The sequence below is a fragment of the Triticum urartu genome, chromosome 5A, assembly GCF_056163025.1.
Source record: "Triticum urartu cultivar PI428250 chromosome 5A, HENAU_Tu73, whole genome shotgun sequence".
NCBI lineage: Eukaryota > Viridiplantae > Streptophyta > Magnoliopsida > Poales > Poaceae > Triticum > Triticum urartu.
Genome location: NC_141877.1, coordinates 447346811 through 447368297, shown reverse-complemented (window position 1 = coordinate 447368297; position 21487 = coordinate 447346811). Strand labels below are relative to the sequence as shown.

General features: G+C 47.0%; 1 protein-coding gene across 2 annotated transcripts; it reads left to right on the top strand.

Annotated features, from left to right (window-relative positions):
* Nucleotides 1-3039: 3039 nt before the first annotated feature.
* LOC125556183 (ubiquitin carboxyl-terminal hydrolase 17-like) lies at nt 3040-16358 on the top strand. Of its 2 annotated transcripts, XM_087526383.1 has the most exons (12): nt 3042-4315; nt 5262-5751; nt 5832-5920; nt 6225-6310; nt 6390-6552; nt 7108-7228; nt 7353-7510; nt 7798-7882; nt 8053-8265; nt 8608-8669; nt 8752-9284; nt 15744-16358. In XM_087526383.1, exons 1-12 carry the CDS (start codon nt 3540-3542, stop codon nt 15791-15793), a joined length of 2826 nt encoding a protein of 941 aa, XP_087382509.1. In that variant the 5' UTR covers nt 3042-3539; the 3' UTR covers nt 15794-16358. The 2 variants fall into 2 exon arrangements, with proteins under 2 accessions (XP_048574921.2, XP_087382509.1); XM_048718964.2 differs by lacking the exon at nt 15744-16358 and having other exon boundaries at nt 3040-4315; nt 8752-10373.
* Nucleotides 16359-21487: the final 5129 nt, after the last annotated feature.

Here is a 21487-nt window from a genome sequence, read left to right as displayed (position 1 = left end):
CGAGGAACAACAGTCGACGGGCGCGTACATGGCGAAAAGAAAAGGGAGAGACCGGCGTGCCATACCTGATCCTCGATGCTAGCGCCGCTCTCCGGGCAAGCCGCGATCTCCTCGACGATCCCATGCCACTTGTTGCACGCCGTTTGGATGAGCCCCCAATGGTTCGCCATTGCCTTCGACCTGCGCTGCATGTAGACACCTCTGAAGTAGGGGTCGATGAGCTTGCGCTCGTCGAACTCGGCCTTGATGCACTCCCAATATGTGTCGACGCTCTGGTTCATGACGGTGATCCGGTCGAGGCAGACGACTTTCCATGCTCCGGGAGGCACTCCTCCTCTTTGGACGCCCACTTGATGCGCGGCTCGCCGGTCTTGGCCGCCCGCTTCTTCTTCTTCTTCCTCCTCGCCGTAGTCGAGCTCGCCATCCATGTCGCCGTTGAGGTCCATTGTGTCGTCTTGGGCAGTGAACCCGAGGGAGGCGGCGGCGGCCGAGCCGGTCGTGATGATGTCGTCCATGTCGATCGCCGTCGCGTCGTTGTCGCCAAGATGCGACGAGGAGGCTTGTGAGAAGAGCAGTGCACCACAGTGGAGAGGTGGCGTCGGGGAGGCTGTGTAGGCCGGCGGCGAGTAGGTGTACGGAGGGTACTACACGATGACGAAGGCGGGCGAGGGCGTGCGCTGGGTCGGGTGACCATGGGGAAGGTGTTGGTGGGGTTGAACCCTCCGTGCGCGTCGCCATCGGCGTAGCCTGGCAACGGCGTGTACCCCCAGGGTTGTGGAGACGACGAGAAGCCGGCCGGAGACCCGGTGCTTTGCTGGCTCCAGGACGCGTACGGGCCGTGGCCGCCGGGTGGATTCATCATCCCCGCGCGAGCCGCCTCAGCTTGTTCGGCCGAGCGCTCCGCCTGCTCCGCCACCACCGCAGCCCTGTCCCGGGCCTTCTTGGCGTTCGCCCTGTTCCGCCGGTCGGTGGTGACAGCCTCCCGACGCTGAACTTCAGCCCTCTAGTCGGCGTTAGACATGCTCGGGGGCTTGGACGGCGAAGCCCTCTGCTTCCTCTACTTCGGCTGGGTGGTGGCGGTGGTGGCATCCGTCGCGGCGCGGGGGGGCACGTACTTCTTCAGCGACATGGCGACCGGCAGGGAGGGGAGGAGGAGGAGATTGGTGGGAGGAATGAAGAATGAGAGGGAAGCCGAGGGGGAAAAGCGGGAGGAAACGGCGGGAAAAGGGCCTCCTCTTGCCGACAGAGCGACCCCACACCCCTTTTCGCTTCTGTCGGCGCCCCAAGGCGCCCCCGGGCGCTTAGGTTCGGCTCGGGTTCGCCGGCTGTTATTTCGGTCCAAACTGGCGCTAAATGAGATCCTGGGGGCGCGACTGGGCCAATTTTTGGCCGCCGACGCTAAAAAAATGCCTTGGGGGGGAGGGGGGTCTGTTGGGGGCGCAGCTGGAGATGCTCTTAGCCATTATAGGTTTGCAACATTAAGATGGCCAAAAAGGTGGGCCACTCTCATGATATCATGTTTAATGGTGCCCTAATATTTCGGGTCTGGTGAAACCATCCAGGTCGGGTGCTTTGCCAGTCGTCATTTGGTTGATGTCATTTCTCACATCCTTCTTGAGGAAGAGACCATCAATGCCACACAAGTCCTAGTTTCCAAAACCGAGTCCATCCTAATTGAAGCCCTTCATTCTAGAATTTACCTTTTGGACATGGTCGGTGACGCGACCGAACCATGTTATGCTTAAGCAGATGAATGTAGTCTTTCTCCTCAATTTCCTCTCTAGAGGCTACCTTCAACTAGTAACTGCATTGCACACTGATAACCAGTAACTGCATTCCTCGCCGATATCAGGTAGGGCATTAATTTTTTCTTCTAAAAAAGATAGGACATTAATTACCATAAATTACGATGCAAGCTATAATATTAAATGCGCGCTATACATATCGGATGCTATGATATTAATTGCGTGCTAAACATATCGGGTGCTCTACATTGGAGTAATCTATAATTGGATTGGCAGAATTTAATGGCATAGATTTGTTTTTGCCTCTGCATTGCACTATTGGCAATTAATACGTCCCGATATTATTTCAGGAGAAACATTAATGCCGAGATATACCCGCGCCCATCACACGGCAGCATGGAAATACGACTTTCGGGCGCGCCTCATCCAAAAAGCGTCAACGACGACAGATATCCAAACGCTCGGCTGACGACGCCTCCGTCCGTCACACCCGCGCGAGAACCAGGCTGTGGCTTCGCCAAATAGCCCCACCCACCGAATAGCCCCACAACCAGCAGCCCCAGTGACACGTGGGCCACCAATAGTGTGGACGCCACATGTCATGGTCGCTTGTGTTTCTGGAGATGGTCACGGCCGGCTGTTCCGAAAATTCCCTGACGCCCGTGTGGACACTTGTCCGCGCGCCTGACTTCCAGCCACGTCAGTCAGGCTAGAGTCGTCCTCGCCATCTCATGTTGCTCTCCGATCTCCACAAGAGGGAAAGCCCGTCCAAGTGGGCCCCTGGGTGAAAATGACATTTTGCCCCTTGACGTCCTAATAAGATAGTATACGGCATTTTTTTTATACGCCGAAAAGAGGGATGACATCGCTGTGTTCTGTTGACCTCATGCATCGCAGCACTGACGTGAACTGGGTCATTATGCCAATATAGAAACAGAAAGCGCTTTGGGTCTACGGTCGTAGTACATCAGAAAAGATGATGCAAACTGCTGAACAGTCCCGTGGCAGGCAGATTCAAACCCAACAGTTCCTTTTGGTTTGATGAAAATAACGTGTGGATACTGGCCTGTCGAAACCTGAGAGAACGATTTAACAGATCGGATATTACAGCGTATAAATCCTTGCCAAAATAAAAATATTATAAATAAATGTATGCGACGTGTTCACAGCTTTTGAACGCGGTTAAAACCAGGCATTTCCTCGTTAGCCCGGGGTGCAAAGTGCAAAAAGCGCAACCAACCGCGTCCGGAGTTTCCCGCGATCCATGTGCGCACGCGCTGGGGAGAGCCTCCCGCTCGCATCGGACGGCCCAGAAGCGACCGGCGCGCGCCGCCGCCGCCGCGCGAGCCCCCCTCGCGCTTACCCGCCGCCGGGAGGACAGAAAAGGAAAGGAGTGAAAAAAACAGCCGTTACTAGCGAGCGCGCCTGGCCGCGCCTCCACACCCCCGCCCCGCCCCGCGCCCCCGCCCTCACGTTTCCCATTCGCGCACCGCGCAGCCGCAGCCCACACCGCGCGCTCGCCTCGTTTCGGCGGAATCGGACGCCCGCGCCGCCCGCATTCTGGAGCCTTCCGCGGCTGCCGTTACCGGTCGCGGACGGGGACAAAAGCGGGCGAGCGCGTACCCCAGCCCTATATCCCTGCGGGCGAGGCGCAGCAATTCGGCGTGCGGGTGCCTTGTTTCATTGCCTGCGTTCGGGTCCAGTGCGAGCGAGCGAGCGAGCGAGTGCGCGCGAGGGTGCTTCGGGCGGCGGCCGTGAGATCTGTGCGCGCGGGCGGAGCCGGGGGAGGAAGCGATGGCGTCGTTCTTCGCCGCGCTAGTGGCAATCGTGGTCGTGGCGCTGGTGGCGGTGATGCGGCGCGCGGCCGCGAGGAAGGAGGACGTGCGGCGGACGGCCTGGATCGCGGCGGATCAGGCCCAGTTCGCGGAGCGCGACGCGTTCTACTACTACGATCACCACGCCGCGCCTGACTGGACGGCGCCGGACGCGACTGAGTGGACGGCGCCGGATGTGACCGAGTGGACGGCGCCGCAGGCGACCGAGTGGACGGCGCCGCAGGTGGCCTGGCCACCGGTCGAGCAGGTGGCGGCACCGCCGGTGGCCTGGCCGCCGGTCGAGCAGGTGGCGGCAACGCCGGTGGCCTGGCCGCCGGTCGAACAGATGGCGGCAACGCCGGTGGCCTGGCCGGCGGTCGAGGAGGTGGCGGCAACGCCGGTGGCCTGGCCGCCGGTCGAGAAGGTGGCGGCAACGCCGGTGGACTGGCCGCCGGCCGAGAAGGTGGCGGCGCTGCCGGTGGCCTGGCCTCCGGCCGTGAAGGTGGCGGCGCCGCAGGTGGCCTGGCCGCCGGTCGAGCAGGTGGCGGCGACGCAAGTGGCCTGGCCGCTGGTCGATCAGGTGGCGGCGCCGGAGGTGGCCTGGCCGCGGGACGTACATGTGGCCGCGCCGCGGCTCGAACAGGAGGCGACGACGGAGCCTACGCTAGCGGCAGCGGCGGGGAAGAAGGGACCGTGTGCGGTGTGCCGGACGCCGACCACGTTCAGGTGCAAGCGCTGCAAGGGCGTCAAGTATTGGTAACGGCACTCCAGTCCCACTTTTATTTATTTATTTATATGTTTTATTTATTTACTACTAGCATATGCAATTCATGTCCGATTATGCTGCGACAACGCGTATGTTGACTGGCACAAAAAAGAATCCGTTTTGGCTGGTCTTTCGGGGCACCCTGTCACCACTGGTGCCCTTCGTGAAAAGCCAGCGTTCCCAGTTATTTGCTTGCTGCCTAGAGCATGATAGGCTAGTGGCTTACACACACTGCCCGTTATGTGGAGAGTTTGTCATGATAGGCTAGTGGTTTACACACACTGCGCGTTACACGGAGACAGTGTGTTTCCCCTGTTATTTGCTCAGGGAAGACGCCTGCATTGCCTCCATCATCTAGCTAGAGTTTTCACATGATCAACTTAGTTAGTCCCAGTTTATTCTGAGAGTGGGTGCTGCTTTCAGAATATGGCATAGAGGCCAGCATGTGGGGCGCTCACATTGGGCTCAAATCATTGACCCCATTTATGTAGTTCAGTTTGACAGTTCACCAATTTTTTACAATGATGACGAGTTACTCTGTTTACTTGAAAGCCAGATGCTGTGAGTGCAACTTAATACTGCCTTTTATGTCAATGCTGGCACTAATCAATGTTTTTAACTTATGGGATTGATTGCAATTATGAGTTCAACATTTTATAAAAAAAGTGTTTTATCCACATTTTTATCCAGCAGAGCACATGCATATAAAATGTAGCATTGGTATCAAGTTAGTTTTGTGATAGTCTATTTCTGTATGTGGGTACTGTCCCATCTATTAGTTATGCGCATCCTTAAATTTTGCTTTTATCCATGTTTGATAATTATATTTTGACGACTATCGCCAAGTATTTGACTACATTTATCCTTAAATGCATCTTCAGAGTTGTCATACTGCATAAAGTGTTACTTCCATAACTTCCCTTTTATTGGTTGCAGCGCCGTCAAATGTCAGATAGCTCACTGGAGACAAGGCCACAAAGATGAATGCCATCCAGTAAGTGCTGATGCTAGAGAAGACACCACAATAGAAGCTTCTTCCACGAAGAAAATTGGACGCACTAGCTCAGATGAAGAAAGTGTGGTGACTGGAGCCGAGCAAGCAGCTGACAGCAAGGAGATGCCCCATGAGAAGGCGTCCAATACGTCAGAGGCTTCTGAACAAGATAACAAAGAGTTCACATTTCCTCAGGTTACAGGACATGCTGAATCTGCTGACTGTTCGAGTTCTCCAACTTTTGGTAAACCGTGCAAAGTCGAGGGCGCTTCCATTAGTGAAAATGGCTCTCACACTCAGATTCCGGCGGCGCGTGATCCATCTGAAAAGGCTGAGATCAGAGTTGTGGTGCCAGATAATCTGCCAACGACGAAGAGTTTGGTCAGGCAACAAACTGCTCCAACAGTTGTGAGGCATAACCCATCGGAATCGGTAAGTAAAACTGGATGACGCATTTAATTACTAACATATACTTTTGTATGCTGAACCTAATGGTTATCTAAATGTGTCAGGCACTTTTTCCGTATGAGCGTTTCGTCAAGCTCTACAACTTTGACAAGGTGGAATTGCGTCCTTTTGGTCTTTGTAACCTTGGGAACAGGTAAACAATTAACTAAACTGTATAACAGCTGTTTTGGAACTAAGAGTGCTGAACATTTATGTGTATCCTATAAGTTATCATTTTGAGATTGTTATAACCTGTTGCTTTCAAAATTGTTTCCTTTAACGAGACAAGACTCCAGTAGCAGTATCTGGGGATTCATAAATCAAACTCATGCCTAAAACTTATTGAAAATTAAACATATTAGGGCACTTTGGTTTATAGCGTAAACAATTTATTGAATCTGAGTTTAGCGCTTCAATGTTGTTGTTTTTTCCTAACCTTCTTTTGTTTCTGTTTACAGTTGCTATGCAAATGTCGTGCTTCAGTGTTTGGCCTTTACTCGGCCACTTACAGCATACTTTCTCGAGGGGCTTCATTCAAAACACTGTAAGTTAATGCTAAACTCTTTCTTATGTTATTCAGCGCGTTCCCTTGAGTTACAGTATATTACTACTGTATTTTCTAGGTTCCCAAAAGGAATGGTGCTTCTTGTGCGAGTTTCAAAAACTAATTGTGGAGGGTAAGCGAGGACAGTCTCAATTATCACCTACCGGCATACTCTCACATTTGTCTGACATCGGAAGTAGCTTTGGTCCGGGCAAAGAGGAAGACGCTCATGAGTTTCTCAGGTGAGATTTTTGATTCCTCATTCTCTTGGGTTAAAATTCTATACCTCTACCTGGCCAAAAATATTGTGTATACATAAAATGGTAAACTTTGAAGCTGAAATGATAGATGGCGGAATCCAAAAAATTCATGTATATAGTGATGGCTGGATCAAGTTATGAGCAATAATGGGCTTATTTTCTGTTTGGATAATGTTGATAACAGTACGCCTACTATTTCTCTCAAAAAATTTGTCGTGCACTCATGCTAAATCGGATGCGCGCGCGCGCCCGTGTGTGTGTGTGTGTGTGTGTGTGTGTAAACCATTTTGTACATAACTAGATGTATTGTTATTTTTGAATAATTGAAAAGCAGTACTGTAATTTCCGTCGTAATAACAGGGTAAACCATTTTCTGATATTTGGACTAGTGCTGATGTTGGTATTATTAGTGCTATGCTAGTTGATGTTTGTAGAGGTGGTTATTCAGTATTAGCATTAGCATTTAACCTATTACAAGCCATATATTCTCACCATAAGACTTTTCAATTGAACTGCACCTAATGATAAGTTTAACAGGTACGCAATTGACACTATGCAATCTGCTAGCATGAAGGAAGCCAACGCAAATGGTGCCCATAAGTTAGCTGAAGAAACGACACTGATTCAGCTAATGTTCGGAGGCTATCTACGATCTAAGGTTTTCTACTTTTCTTCACAAATAGTACTCAACCTTTCCAATTCTATATTTTCTGAGTGCCAGTGTTGCATATCTAGTGTAACAACATCTTGCATTTTTTAAAGAGTTCAATATTCTTTCCTAGATAAAATGCACAAAGTGTGGGGTCAGTTCAGAACATTGCGAACGTATGCTGGATCTTACTGTGGAAATAGATGGGGATATCAGTACTCTTGAAGAAGCACTTCATCGATTTACATCTACAGAAGTCTTAGATGGCGATAATAGATACCATTGTATCAGGTTGGTACAGATCACTTCATGATGTGACTTTCTATATTTATTACATTCTTCGCATTTATCACTTCGCATCCCCAATGAAACTTTAGATTAATTGACAGTTATATAGTCGCAAGTTAGCAAATGTTAATAACACAAAGCTGTGATCACTTGATCGGTTTATAGTAGAGTTGAGGTTGACAATAAATGAGTGCATTTTCCTCCGGCCTAATCTTCTAGATGGTACCTGACGGGCTGACCATGTTTTTTCTTCGAACACTATTGCGTCTTAACTTATTTTATGTCATCAGATGCAACTCATATGAACGTGGCAAAAAGAAGTTGACAATATCAGAAGCACCAAATATCCTGACTATTGCACTGAAAAGATATCAGGTATGATTAAAAATCTTAGGTTGTTTTCACCACAAAATCTTCATGGACCCAACGATTTGTCACATCAAATTATGCTAGGTTGCTATATTTTTTGTGTTGGCGTTGGATCTTGTTTACCAAGTTTTCTTTGCTCTGTTTATGTTAATTAGAACCCTTTTTTCTTTTGACAGTCTGGTATGTTTGGCAAGATTAACAAGGCCATCAGGTTCCCGGAATACTTGAATTTGTCTAGCTACATGAGTACAACAGATGATTGTTCCCCTGTGTACAGGCTCTATGCGGTGGTTGTCCATCGTGATGTTATGAATTCATCCATTTCTGGTCATTATATATGTTATGTCAAGGACTCACAGGGGAAATGGTACGAAATGGATGATAGCCAGGTACTGTAACCTCATCTGCTTAGTGCACCCTTTTGCATATTGAAAGGTCAGCTGATTCATGTGTTGCTTATATCTGGATTTCGTTTTGAATAGTATAAAAGAGTACTCCCTCTGTCCCATAATATAAGAGTGTTTTTGACACTAGTGTCAATAACACTCTTATATTATGGGACGGAGGGAGTAGTTCTCTTGTTGGAAACAGTGAGTAGATGATGATTTGCTTTCGTTTAAACAAAAAAATGTCTTGCCCAGCGACATATATTCATACCATAAGAATTATTATCCATGTACCCATGTCAATCAATCTTGGTTCTGCTAAACAGTCTTGAGCGTTGTGTACAGGTGAAACCTGTTTCTCTGAAAAATGTCCGGTCGGAGTGTGCGTATATGCTGCTTTATGCAAGGTAAGTAGACCACTGTTATATCATGTATCGCTTTCTGATATGTATTTTTCTATCCTAAATTATGTCACATTAAACACATCAGGTGTTCACCACGGGCTCCAAGGTCTTTAAGGAAATTGATTATTGCTCAAGGCCTATCACACACAAGAAAAGCTAGGCAGACAGCAGGTCCAGCATCAACTTGTTTGGAAGGCCGGAGTCATTCTAGCAGGCACCAAGGTACGCAATCGCAGTCATGCAGGGATCATGTAATGAATGGCCACACCTACAAGCTGGTTACATCTGATGGCTCATCAAATCCAGTATTAGAGCCCACAAGTACAAGCGAGGGTTCTTCGCTGTTCAGCAGTTCTGATGTAGGGTCAAGCGGCAATTTAAGCAGCGATAACACTGACAGCGCAAAGAACCCAGGAAGCTCGGATCAAATGCACCCAGTCAGCACAGTGGTGATGCCTGAGGAGCATTCGCGGCAGATGTCCAGCTTGAACCCTAGCTCTTCAACCCAGTATGCTGATCAAGGTGAGGTTGACAGGCTGCACCAGCTCAAGCATCAGACAAGCAAAGGGGCTTGGGATGAGGGTTGTGAGGCCCCATCCTTCTTCTATGTTGACCAAGGTAAATACCCGGGTAGTAGTAGTAGTGACAGTAGCAGCAGAAGTAGGCGTAGTATTAGCAGTAACAGTAGTTGTAATTTAACAGGGCAGCGTAACCGTCGGATGGTAGGGGAGGTTGATCATGGCCCTGGAGAGGGCCAGGGGCATTTTAAGTAGCAGGCCGAATGGGCCAACCATTTTTGTTGGCACAGAGGGCTTGGGCTGTAGATAAAGATCGAGCATTTATCCTGTATGAACATGCCATTGCAATTAATAGAAGGGCAGTTCATACAAGCAGCCGGGCCGCGCGCCGCCGGTAGCTCTGCCAACGTGTCCTGCCGCTCCGCAGCGTTCTACCTCCTCTCTGTCGTCTCTGTCCCCCGTGCTGCCGGCTTATCTGACCCCGCTGCTGTAGAACATCTTGCATTGTAGATGGTCCTATCGTGTAAGATCGCGCGAATCACCTCTAATTTTGTTTCAACTCCCTCTGTCTCATAATGTAAAAGTGTTTTTGACACATAATATAAAAATGTCAATATGTGTCAAAAACACTTTTATATTATGGGACGGAAGGAGTAACTAAAAGTGGGAAAACAGTGTTATTGAACTTGCTCGGGATTTCACCGAAATTAATGATCTGACTCTGTATTGGGAGAAAGAAGACAAATGGAGAAAATGTGTTGCACTAGTCTTTTCTCTCTCACCCTGTACAGAGTTAGGTCTAAAAAGTTGGTGAAGTACTGAACATGTTGAGCAGTACTGTTTTCCCTCAAAAGTTCTTCCTGAAAAGTATATGACGCCAATTTGCGTGACCTCACACCGTGAAAGTAGAAGCTAAAGCTCGATTAATATTCCCCCAACGAGGACAGTTTCTCCTCTTGCATCACGAATCTAGTAGCTCGGCCTCAGTCAGTCTCCAGAGTAGGAATGCCAGCCCAGCCCATCTTCTGTAGTATGTGTTCGGTACAAGCTTTGCCGGCCTGTTCAGCCCGTGCTGAAGCAGGCCAGAGCCTTGTGAACGAGGCTCGTTCTTTCATTCTGTTTATGACACGTCTATTCACTAGTAGGTTGCCCTAAGAAAGTCTCTAGTAGTAGGTTAGGAATTTGCTTGGTCTTAGCATTGGATTTTCAACAAATCATTATGTCATATTCCTGCTTTTTATGTGTGATACACAAACATATTTTTTTTCTGATCATATAGGGTCATATGGTCATGATATAGTGACTTGGTGAAAAATCCTGTAAAATTGTTAACATTGGAGTACATGCCAACTGCTACTAGAGCGTATTGTTAGCTGTTTTGTTTTCTCTCCTACTAGAAGGTGAAAGGTGGTATCAAACTTTAACAAGTTTATGCATGAACAACAAATGAGTTAGTTGTACGGTACTGCTATCAGAGACGGAGAGAGTGTGGCAAAAAAAAAAGAGACGGAGAGAGTAGTTTATTATGGGTTAAACTTGCATCAGCACGCATGGCTATGTGTGTATGGGCGTAAAAACCCTACAGGACGGAGTGGTTGCCTGTTTACCTCATTTTACACTTACATATAATTCTTGTGTTGCAATTTCGGGTTAACAAAGCACAATGAAAGTGTAAGTGAGCTGATATGCATGTGTGTCTGCGTCATCATGGACTTGTCAATTAGCTTTTTTAGGTCACTAACTGTTGAAGATGGTACCAAAACATTAAGTCTTGCATAGTCGCATGTGCTTGTGGCCTTGTAAGCGCCCACATTGTTGTGTGCTGCCTCTAAAGTTGCATCTAAGATTATGGAGACGGATACTATACACCGTAGATGTTTGTCTACAACCAAAATCGCTTGGCATCTTCTCCGGTCTAAGAGGGGCCCTCTAACAATTTTCTTTGACAAAAGTAACTCGGTGGCCTTATGCGTGCGTCTATACATAGAAACTAACAGTAAGGTTCACTGATAAAAGAGATTATTTTATATTATGTTGGAGTTCACATTTGAGGCTAGTCGAACTACACACTATAGCCTTTTTGCCCTAAGCTTAGGGGTAGCAAGATGGTCCATGCTAAGAGCATCCATATTGTAATAATTTTTCAGCCTCTAAGGCTATCTCTAAACTCTTATAGGTTGCCTCCATACATTCAAATTTCATCATCGCCGCCTCTAAGCTTTGCGTCGCCATTAGCCTTAGGGCACCCATAATGTTTAGAGGCATCATTGTTGTCATATGAGGGTTTAACTGGTGCAACCACCAGCAAATCAATATGTATCTTTAAGTTTGGTAGGAGCTTATCATTAGAGAGTGTTTCCAAGTTTGTTAGGACCCTACCCTCAGGACTCAAGTATTGTATACTTGATTTATAGTGCCCACCTCCTAGTCAGATAAGGCAGAAAGAATCAATTACTCTCCCCCTCGACACTTCTTCCCTTGCCTCATTCATGTGACAACCCCTCTATGGTTGGAGTCGCATCACAAGGTCCAAGATTCCGCAAACGACTAGCAGAAACTTGTCGTCGAATAGATTGCCAGAAAGATGCCAAAGTGGACAACCTCTCTGGGACCATGCACGACATCGATCAACAGACATGAAGATACAACTTGGCAACCCTCAGACTGGAGAAGGGGAACATCCTCCGAGTGGTTGTACCATTGGCAAAGATGACATTAGCCATCCACTGCCTGACTGCTATTCTCCAACAACACGCAAAAGGCATACCACTATGTCACTTCAAGATGGAATTCCCACCTACGATGGCGAGGTCGACCAGTTGTCCTGGCTAACATGCCGCTCTCTCTTCTTCGTCGCACAACATACATCGGAAGCTAAGAAGGTGGGCATTGCCTCCTTCCATCTGGTGAGCGATGTGGTATGGCTAGTACAAGGATGACTATGGCCCTCCGTTATGGCATTCGTCGACCGAGTTGGTTAACACCCAATTTTGTCCACCATCCAGCATCAACGCTCTCAATGAGCTCGTCTCCCTCAAGTGCATGAGCATGGTAGCAGACTTAAACATGCAATTCGATGCCCTACTTGGTTGTGCCCCATGGCTACGAGCCGACCAACAGGTGATGATTTACACCACTAATATCCAAGAGACTCTCACACTTGATGTGCAGGTGTGGTGTCCGACTTCTCTCATGGAGGTGATAAGTTGGGCATGCATTTATGAACGTCATGCAAATTGGGCACTACAAGCTTCAAACCCAGCCAAGAGAGCATCTAATGCTTCGCTTCAAGGCCATGACATCCTCCCTGCTCCAAATTTCCTACCACCTGGAGGAGTGGTGGTCGCTTGAGCTAGGCGCCAACACTGTACACTGTCTCAGGCGGAGATGGTAGCATGTCAAGCCCAAGGCTTGTATTTCAATTATGAAGATCGCTTTTCTCCTGGGCACCATTGCAAAAGTTGTATACCATGAAGGTTGATCCGTTCCTCGATGGAAACAATGCAACCGCCAATGGCTGATGTCCAGAAGCCGTATCAATCTTCTTGATCCGTGGTCGAGATGGCTCAAGGAGGGGAGAAATGTCACGTGGTGTCTTAGCTGGTGCTACCAGCAATAGATCATATTAGGAAATCAATATGCATTTTTAGTTTGGTAGAATCTTATTTATAGAGATTGTTTCCAAGTTTGCTAGTCCTTTCCAACTTTGTTTGGATCCTATCCTTAGGCCTCAAATCTTTTGTACAAGCTTTATAATGCCTACCTCCTAGTCAGATCAAACAATTAATAAATAATCAATTGGCACCCCCCTCTCGATACATCTTCTGTTGCTCTCTCGAGCGACAACCCCTCCTTGGGTGGAGTCACACCACAAGGTCCAAGAGTTCGGCGTAATACCCACTAGGTGATAATTGACTCTATGCTAGCCCCACTTATTGCCTCTAAGATTTGTGAAAACACACACGGCCTCTTAGATGAACCCTACCAAATGGTAAAACAATGTACATCTCCAACCTTCTCGGGTAACTTAATCTAGACTTGACGGTTGGGGTCGCTTCCTCGGAGGCTGCCTCCAAGCTAAGTGGTGATGCTAATGTTCTTGAATTAGGGGTTGGAACATGCCATTTATGGAGGTTGCCACTGAGAAGAGGGGGAGTGTTTAGAATCAACAAGAACCACACACCACAGATGCTCTTAGAGGATGCCTCCAACAACTAAAGAAATGAAATTGTTCCACCATGGAAACAAGAGGAAGATAGAAGAAAGGCCAGGACAAGAACGGTTACGGAGTAAATGTGGCACACCTTCCTTTAAAAAAAAATTTAGTAGGGTCCACCTTAGAGGCTGTCGGAGTTGCACACACTGCGGATTTTTTTCCGTTTAGTTAGACGTGAAACGCGCGGCTCACCTTTAGAAGTGGGCCTGCCTCTCTACGTTGTTGATGACATAATGCACTTTTCTTTAATTAGTATCATAATAATTCAAAGCATACCATGAGTCACACTTGCACATAGTAACATTGTCCTCACCCATTACAGCAGTTTTGGGTTAACCTTTTTACATGATTGAAGGAAAATAATGTATGTGAGTTGCCACATATGTGGGTGTGAACCCTTGTTGGCCTCTTTGAGCCACTGGGAGTTAGAGTGTAGGTTAAGTTGATAGAAATTAGTTAACAAGTGCGAATGATCAAAGATAGATGCTAAGCCCAAAGCCTTATATGTATGCATTAAGTGGTCTTTACCCCCTCTAGATTTCACCCAAATTTTTTTCTTCTCGATATAATTTAATGAGATGTTTACTCATAACATATGTAAATATGTATACTTACAATAAAGCTAAGAATCAAACTTTATTTCATTAATAGACAATGTCATTGTCATTCACATCGATTTTCAGTGGAACAAGGTTTCATAAATGATTTCACTTCTTTGTATAAACTTCGCAGGTGCATGCACATCTATGATTTGCTTTGATTTTTTTAGACCTCTTTAAAATAACACAGTTTTTCAAAGTTCATTGCATATACGGGTTCCACTTTTAGGGTCAGTGATTTTTCTTTGCCCTTTTTTCATTATTATGCGCACTTACAGCGGCGTGGCTTAATTTAGATATACTGGAGTACATATATCAGATCCCTCTCCACATTAACCATTTTTTGCTACATATATCTATCCATTAGCACTGCCTGCTAATTAAGTGGTATTGTCTTATAGTGGTTTAATTATCATAAGTAAAACTGTTATATTGTATGTATGAAGTATGCTTCTGTTGGTTTATTTGTCATAAGTAAAACTTTTTAATTGTATGCATGAAGTATGAAGTATGCTTGTGTTGGTTTAATTGTCATAAGTAAAACTGTTTAATAGTATGTATGAAGTGTGCTTCTGTTGGTTTAACTGTCATAAGTAAAACTGTTTAATTGTATGCATGAAGTATGAAGTATGCTTCTGTTGGTTTACTGGTCATAAGTAAAACTGTTTAACTGTATGTATGAAGTATGAAGTATGAAGTATGCTTCTGTTGGTTTAATTGTCATAAGTAAAATGGTTTATTTGTCTGGATGAAGTATGCTTCTGTTGGTCTAGTTGTCCTAAGTAAAATTGTTTAATTCTTTGTGTGAAGTATGCTTCGATCTATTATACATCCCAGAAATCAGAAATTAAGTGTAGAGTATGCTCCAAGCTAATATATTGCAAAGAGTAGCTTTGTTTTCCAGTAGGGCAGGGAATAGTTTGTTGGTTTGTGTTATATATCTCGAGTACATTTGTAAATTATAGTGTTCATAGAGAATTCTTCCTTGGATAAATTGGTAAGTTAATGTAGTTTTGAGAAGTACAGGACTGGCAGATTTCTGCAAAGAGTAGTAGTTTTGTTTCTCAAAAAAAATGCAAAGAGTAAAAAGGTTTTTTTTTTCCAAAAAAAGGGAACAGTGTGGATGGTTTGTGCTATATGTTGCAAGCAGTATATATAATGTAGTGTTTACAGAAAAATCTTTTCCAGGATAAATTTATAAGTTAATGTAGATAGTTTGGACAAGTACTGGAGCAGTAGATCTCAATATATGTTGAGACACATCAATACTACCTGTTGGCTATTGTTTTGGCTGTCAAGTTGCTTTTGTCTATAGACAACACTTTTTTACCAGTCAGAGAAATTTCCACCCATTGCAAATATGTATATAGAAGAAAAATGGGCCAGCCCATTATTGGTTGTCATGTGCGAATCTCTGACTATTTGTAGCCCGGTGCGGAAAACAGAAATTTCCCAGTTGCAAATCTTTTCCAGGATAAATTTATAAGTTAATGTAGATAGTTTGGACAAGTACTGGAGCAGTAGATCTCAATATATGTTGAGACACATCAATACTACCTGTTGGCTATTGTTTTGGCTGTCAAGGTCCTTTTGTCTATAGATAGCACTTCTTTACCAGTCAGAGAAATTTCCACCCATTGCAAATATGTATAAATGTCTTGCTCAGGAACCCCACTCTAAGATTTCATGTTGCTGCACCCCTCTACTCAGTTGAATGATTAGCCGTATTATTATTTGTGTGCAGGTGGCCTGTATGGATATCAGGACCCAGGATACAGTGCGCATCCCATTTAGCCCAGAAGACAGGAGTGTAGATCTAATGTCTTGGGTGGGAAGGTCACCGACGAACCATCAAGAGCTTCAAACAGGAGTTTTGTGAACTTCATTCAAGGGCATCTCCATTTTGAAAGATCAAGCTTCTTCGATAACAGGACATCTCCATTTCTGATTGGTACTCCTCCACCCAAGTTTTTCGCTAGGTGGAGTAACCTAGAACTATACATATACAGTTTTTGTTGTTGTTGTGACTTGTGAGAGAAACCTAACAATGGTCTGGGGGTGTAAACCTGGCACCTAGCTGCACCTGGTTTAATGTTAAGAAGAACTTGTCAACAATGCGCCATGCAAGACCAGCCTGTTGAGGTCAAGACTGGAGAGCCCGCTGCCGCTGCCGCTGCGCATGCAGCAGCAGCAGCGCACTTAAAGTTGTAGGCTTTGCATGCATAAATATGGCCCGGTCGCCTATTCTGTGAGGCCTAGTGCTAGCTACGGCTGGCGGGCTTGGGTAGGCCTGCATGGATTGGCATGCATGGGCGCCGACGAGATAGGCAGGCAGCTGGTGGGGGCACGGACCGGTGGTGCCTGGTGATATCTTATTTTAGTTCATCTCGATCTCGGAGCTTGTGTGTGGGGTGTGGTGGGGATACCGAAGAATCTGATCGTACTCGTCGGTCGCCGGTGGGCGCTGGGGCTGGGGGCCCTGCATCCATGATTCAGGTCCGGCGCCGGCGCCTGATATGGTCAGAGGCTGGCCGGGGATCGTTTTTCTTTCGTTGTTTTTTATCTGGAAGAACCGGTGAGGATGGTTGCTGTTGCTGCATTTGGCCGGTGATGATGGCTCATCTGGCCGCCGGTCGATCGCTCACGGCCCTAGGAGGCCATGGCCGGCCGGCTGGGTCGCCATGATTTCTCGCCTTGCTCTTTGCTCCCTGGCGGCCACTTGGGTAGTACAGTAGTATCATGCATGTTGGCGTCGCGTACATGATCCTGCACGCGGGGGGTCAGCAATATTATGAGGTGTACCCCCCGATCATGCATGTGTTGAGAAGAGATGGCCCGTGAAAGCTGAGCTTAAGCTCGATCAATGCATGGAGAAGGAAGTCTCCTCGAATCAGGTGGCCAGCACAGCACCATAGCTGATACACTACTTGATAGGATAGGTAAGTCAATCCAGCTTCTGCTATAGGAGTATATAAGTTTGTGTGGGTTCGATCTGAAGCATGGACGGTGACCAACAAGTTTGATTGATCAGCGAGTGAGGCCATTATGAAAGAATGTTGCATCGACACTATACTAGACAGGAGTACCCAACACTAACAGTAACTAAACTGTAGGCGGCGTTAACAGAGGGGCGATCGTACGCCGGCCGACCCCTCCAGTCCCGAATCGAACCCTGCTGACAGACACTACCAGCAGAATAGATCACTGTGCCGACACATACAATGAACAAGAGAACGGAGTTATTTTGGCGCTAGCTGCAGCCGGTGGTGCACAAGTCAAGCAGTATCTATCTACCCGTGGTCCTGTGATTAATGGACATCGTGTATACTTGTAGTACGCACATGCCAAACAGTCGAAGTGCAGGACTGGGCCGTCTGCAAGTACACTTCTGGTGATTAATTACGCTAGAGCTAGATAAGGACTATACTGTAGGACTTGATGTCAAGTTGCGTTCTCAATCAAGAGGGAAAAAAAGGTTGCGTGCATGATCCCGCGCGCGAAGACGACCCAAGGAAGCAGGTGACCGCAGCACACAAATAGCACTCGAGGATGCCACGCCGGTCACTTTCCGGGGCACCTGGACTGGACGAGCCACGCACGCATGCATCTGAGGACGCATCGCATGCATGGGGCAAATTTGATAATTTTGGCCTATGAACACAGTCAATTCATAAAATGAACTGTCCTAAAATTATTTCACACGACTGACCTTTTTAAGTGGCGCCCGACACGCAGGCGTCATAACCTACGGTGCAGCGTCTAGCTCTGGGGTGTTGCATTTCTGTCCAGCGTGGCAGCCCCTGGACCCGCACCCAGCAGTGCAGCGCCTCAGAGCTAGGCGCCACACATGTAATATGCAGTGCCTAGCCCTTACGCGTTGCACTGTCTGTTACTAGTTGGCTGACCCCCCCTCCCCCAACTTCCCCCACACACACCGCAACCCCCCAAAGCATCCCACCCAAGATTTGCCCCCTCCCCCCCTCTCAAATCCTTTCCCAAATCTTCCAAATTTAAAGATTTTGTCCCTGGATTTCGAAGTCAAACCCTCCCTCAAGGTAATCTTCTCCAATCCCCTTGTTTTGATCCAAGTAATGTTAACAAATTGCTCATTTCTTGCTAGTTTGGGGAAACCCTAGTTTTGTATGGATGTAGAGATTTGCATGGAGATGTGAGATGTTTGTTTGCCAATTTCCTAAGATTAGGCTTGTTAGTATGTTAGGGTTATTCTTATGGGTGTTCTTATGTTGGTGATAGGGTTAGGGTTGTTGTTTCATATATATGTTAGGGTTTGTATTCCGTGTTAATCATTGGATTAGTACTCATGGAAGAAATGTTACGTTGTGTGTTTGTTCATCATGGGGACAAAGACGCCTTCTTGAAAGGCAATATTGAACCGGGCCCGGATGAGCTTGACATGGTGTTTGATAATAGTCCTAATTATGCGGAGCTTTTGGAACAAGTGAGGAAAGATTTGAATTGGATGGACGCTAGTGGTATCGTTGAGTTGGAGAGAAGGCATAATGTTGGTTTTGGAATGCACATCCATTGAAAGACAATGCGTCTCAACTCAGAGCAACGTTGGGTTGCATACAAGGAGATGGTGGCCGAATCACTAGACAAGGCTCTTGAGTTATTTGCAACAAAGAAGGTTGATTCAAGTTTGCACTTGGACTTGAACCGGAACCCCTCCCCTTTGATTGCTAGTAGTCCCCCACCCTTGAACCGAGATGAAATTATTGAACCTCTTTTGACCCAAGAAGTGAGGCCAACATTGAGCCCGTTTCCAAACAAACAAAATGAAGCTTTGCAAGAGGAGAATGATGAGTATGCGGACGATGACAATGAAGTTGATCTCCATGACAACAATGTGGGTGATCTCGACAAATATCATTTGCAAGAGACAATGGACCATTCCATCCCTTATTCCTGTGGCTATGCATCAGATTCAGATGACGAAGGTCCCGATGAACAAGTTGATGAGGAGGGGTTCACGGTGAAGGAGGCCAAAGCTTTCGAGAAGGTATTCGGTCGGGATCATCGGACTACATTGTTCAAGGATGTTAGTCTCGCGGATGAAGCCATGGTAGATGGTGGCCAAGGTATATCTCTTGGGTTTAGGCCAAGATCTCACCGTGATTTGGATGATGACAAGAACGGGATTGCTAAAGGGTCTAAGTTCAAAACCTTCTTGGAATTAAAGATGTGGCTCGATAACTACTCGGTTACGCATTATCGTCCACACAAGGTGGTGAACTCGGACGTCAATGTGCGCTACACGGTTGCATGTGCATGTGAAGATGAAAATGTCCGTGGATTATGCGTGCAAGACCATGGAAAGGAGGTCCCACTTGGCACGTAGTGAGTTGTGTGCCAACTCACACGTGCCGAGGAAAAAGGGTGGATGGCAAGGTTGTGTCCCAAGACCACAGACAACTCACGTCCAAATTCATCGCTTACCGGCTCTCCAACTCAATATCCACACTTCCAACAATGAGCATCCAACATGTCATTGACCTTGTGAAAGCCATCTTTCATTACAAGGTGAAATGCGGCAAGGCATGGAAGGCGAAGCAAGCCGCATTTAAGATGTTGTATGGTAGTTGGGAGGAAGCATACAACCGAATCCCCAGGTTGTTGTTAGCCATGGCCGCCACAAACCCGGGCATGGATTATGTGGTCGAGCCTCAAGGGGAAAACAACGGTTCATGACAGAAGGATAGTCCAAGTATTTGGCCATGCATTTTGGGCGTTCGAGCAATGCGCGAGGGCTTTCGAACACTGTAGGCCGGTCATCGCCATTGATGGCACGTTCTTGACCGAACAATACAAGGGCACCTTGTTGGTTGCGATAGCAAGTGATGCAAATAACCAGGTGTTGCTATTGGCATTTGCTTTGGTTGAGGTGGAGAACAATGATAATTGGGAGTGGTTTTGCGTCTTTTGAGGACGAAGGTGTTACCCGCTCAGAGGGAAATTTGTGTCATATCGGATCGACATCAAGGAATTCTTAACACGGTGGAGATTGACATTCCTGGGCATGCTCTGTTGCTCCATCGATGGTGCATGAGGCACTTTTCTTCGAACTTCTATAGGGCATGTGGCCTTAAGGAGTTGGCTGATGATCTTCAAGATTGTTTTCTTGCTTTCTCCGACAAGCGGCTCGCCACTTTGTTCAACAAATTGCTCCACACAAAAAACTTGTTCCCGGGAGTCAAGACTTTCTCAATAGGCACATTGAATACCGGAACAAGTGGGCACGTGCTTTTGATGAAGATGGCCGGAGATACGGTCAAATGACAAGCAATATGGCCGAATGCTTTAATAGGGTGCTCAAAGGTGCATGTGGATTACCCGTGACGGCAATAGTTCAATACACACAAGATGAATGTGTACTTTCTAAAGTGCTTGGTGGAAATAGATGCACAGATAGCGGGTGAGAACAAGCGCAAGTACAAGTACAAGTTCCCACCCAAGGTTGATGAATGGTTGGAATTTCAATCACGGAAGGCGGACTCACAAGAAGCTATACTATATGACAACGAAGAGTGGAAGTACGAAGTGAAAGAGCCAGGAGGAACCACAAACGATGGCAGCTAACATGGAGGTCGGGCTTTCAAGGTCTCGTTAACACGGTGTGATTACTCTTGCGGGAGGCCATTGTTGCTTCATCTCCCATGCTCACACTTGTATACCGCCGGTCGCGTTAGGAATGTGGACGTCCATCACCCCCTCACCGTGAGGGAGTCGGAGTTCTCAATCATGATGGTCAAGAAAACATGGGCTCCCCGCTTTCACCCATACCTTGACCAATCACAATGGCCGGAGTACCATGGAGTTCAACTATGGCTAGATCCGGAGTTGAAGATTGTTACACGGGGTAGACGTAAGACAAAACGTCTTAGAGGCGACATGGACAGATGGGGCCATGCTGGCAGACACGAATCGGGCAACGACCAATTCCAAGAGCCTCGTGAGAGCTCCCGTTGTGGGGAACACAAAGGTCATGGACACAACAAAATAAAATGTACCAAACCAAGAAAAAGGTCCAAGAAAAATGATGCAAGCACAAGCCAACAAGGAGCTACACAAGGTAGCCAACCAAGTGGTAGCCAACAAGTGCCAAGCCAACCAAGTGGTAGCCAACAAGTGCCAAGGCAACCAAGTGGTAGCCAAAATTTTCGTTCAACATATCTCTCTGGATAGCTCTACCCAGGCGTGCAACGCCTCAGAGCTAGGTGTTGCACTGCACAGTGTGGCGCCTATCTTGGAGGCGTTGCACGCCTGCGTAGAGCTATTTAGAGAGCAACAGAAAGTTTGCACCCAGTTTGGGGCCAAAAATTTTCTAAGTGTTGGTGTGGCGCCTAGCAGGGAGGCGCCGCACTGTGTTGTGCAACGCCTCTCTTCTGGGCATTGCACTATACAGTGTGGCGTCTCGGTGCTGGGCGCGGCACCAACACTTGGTGTTTTTTGTGCCTCAAACTGGGTCAT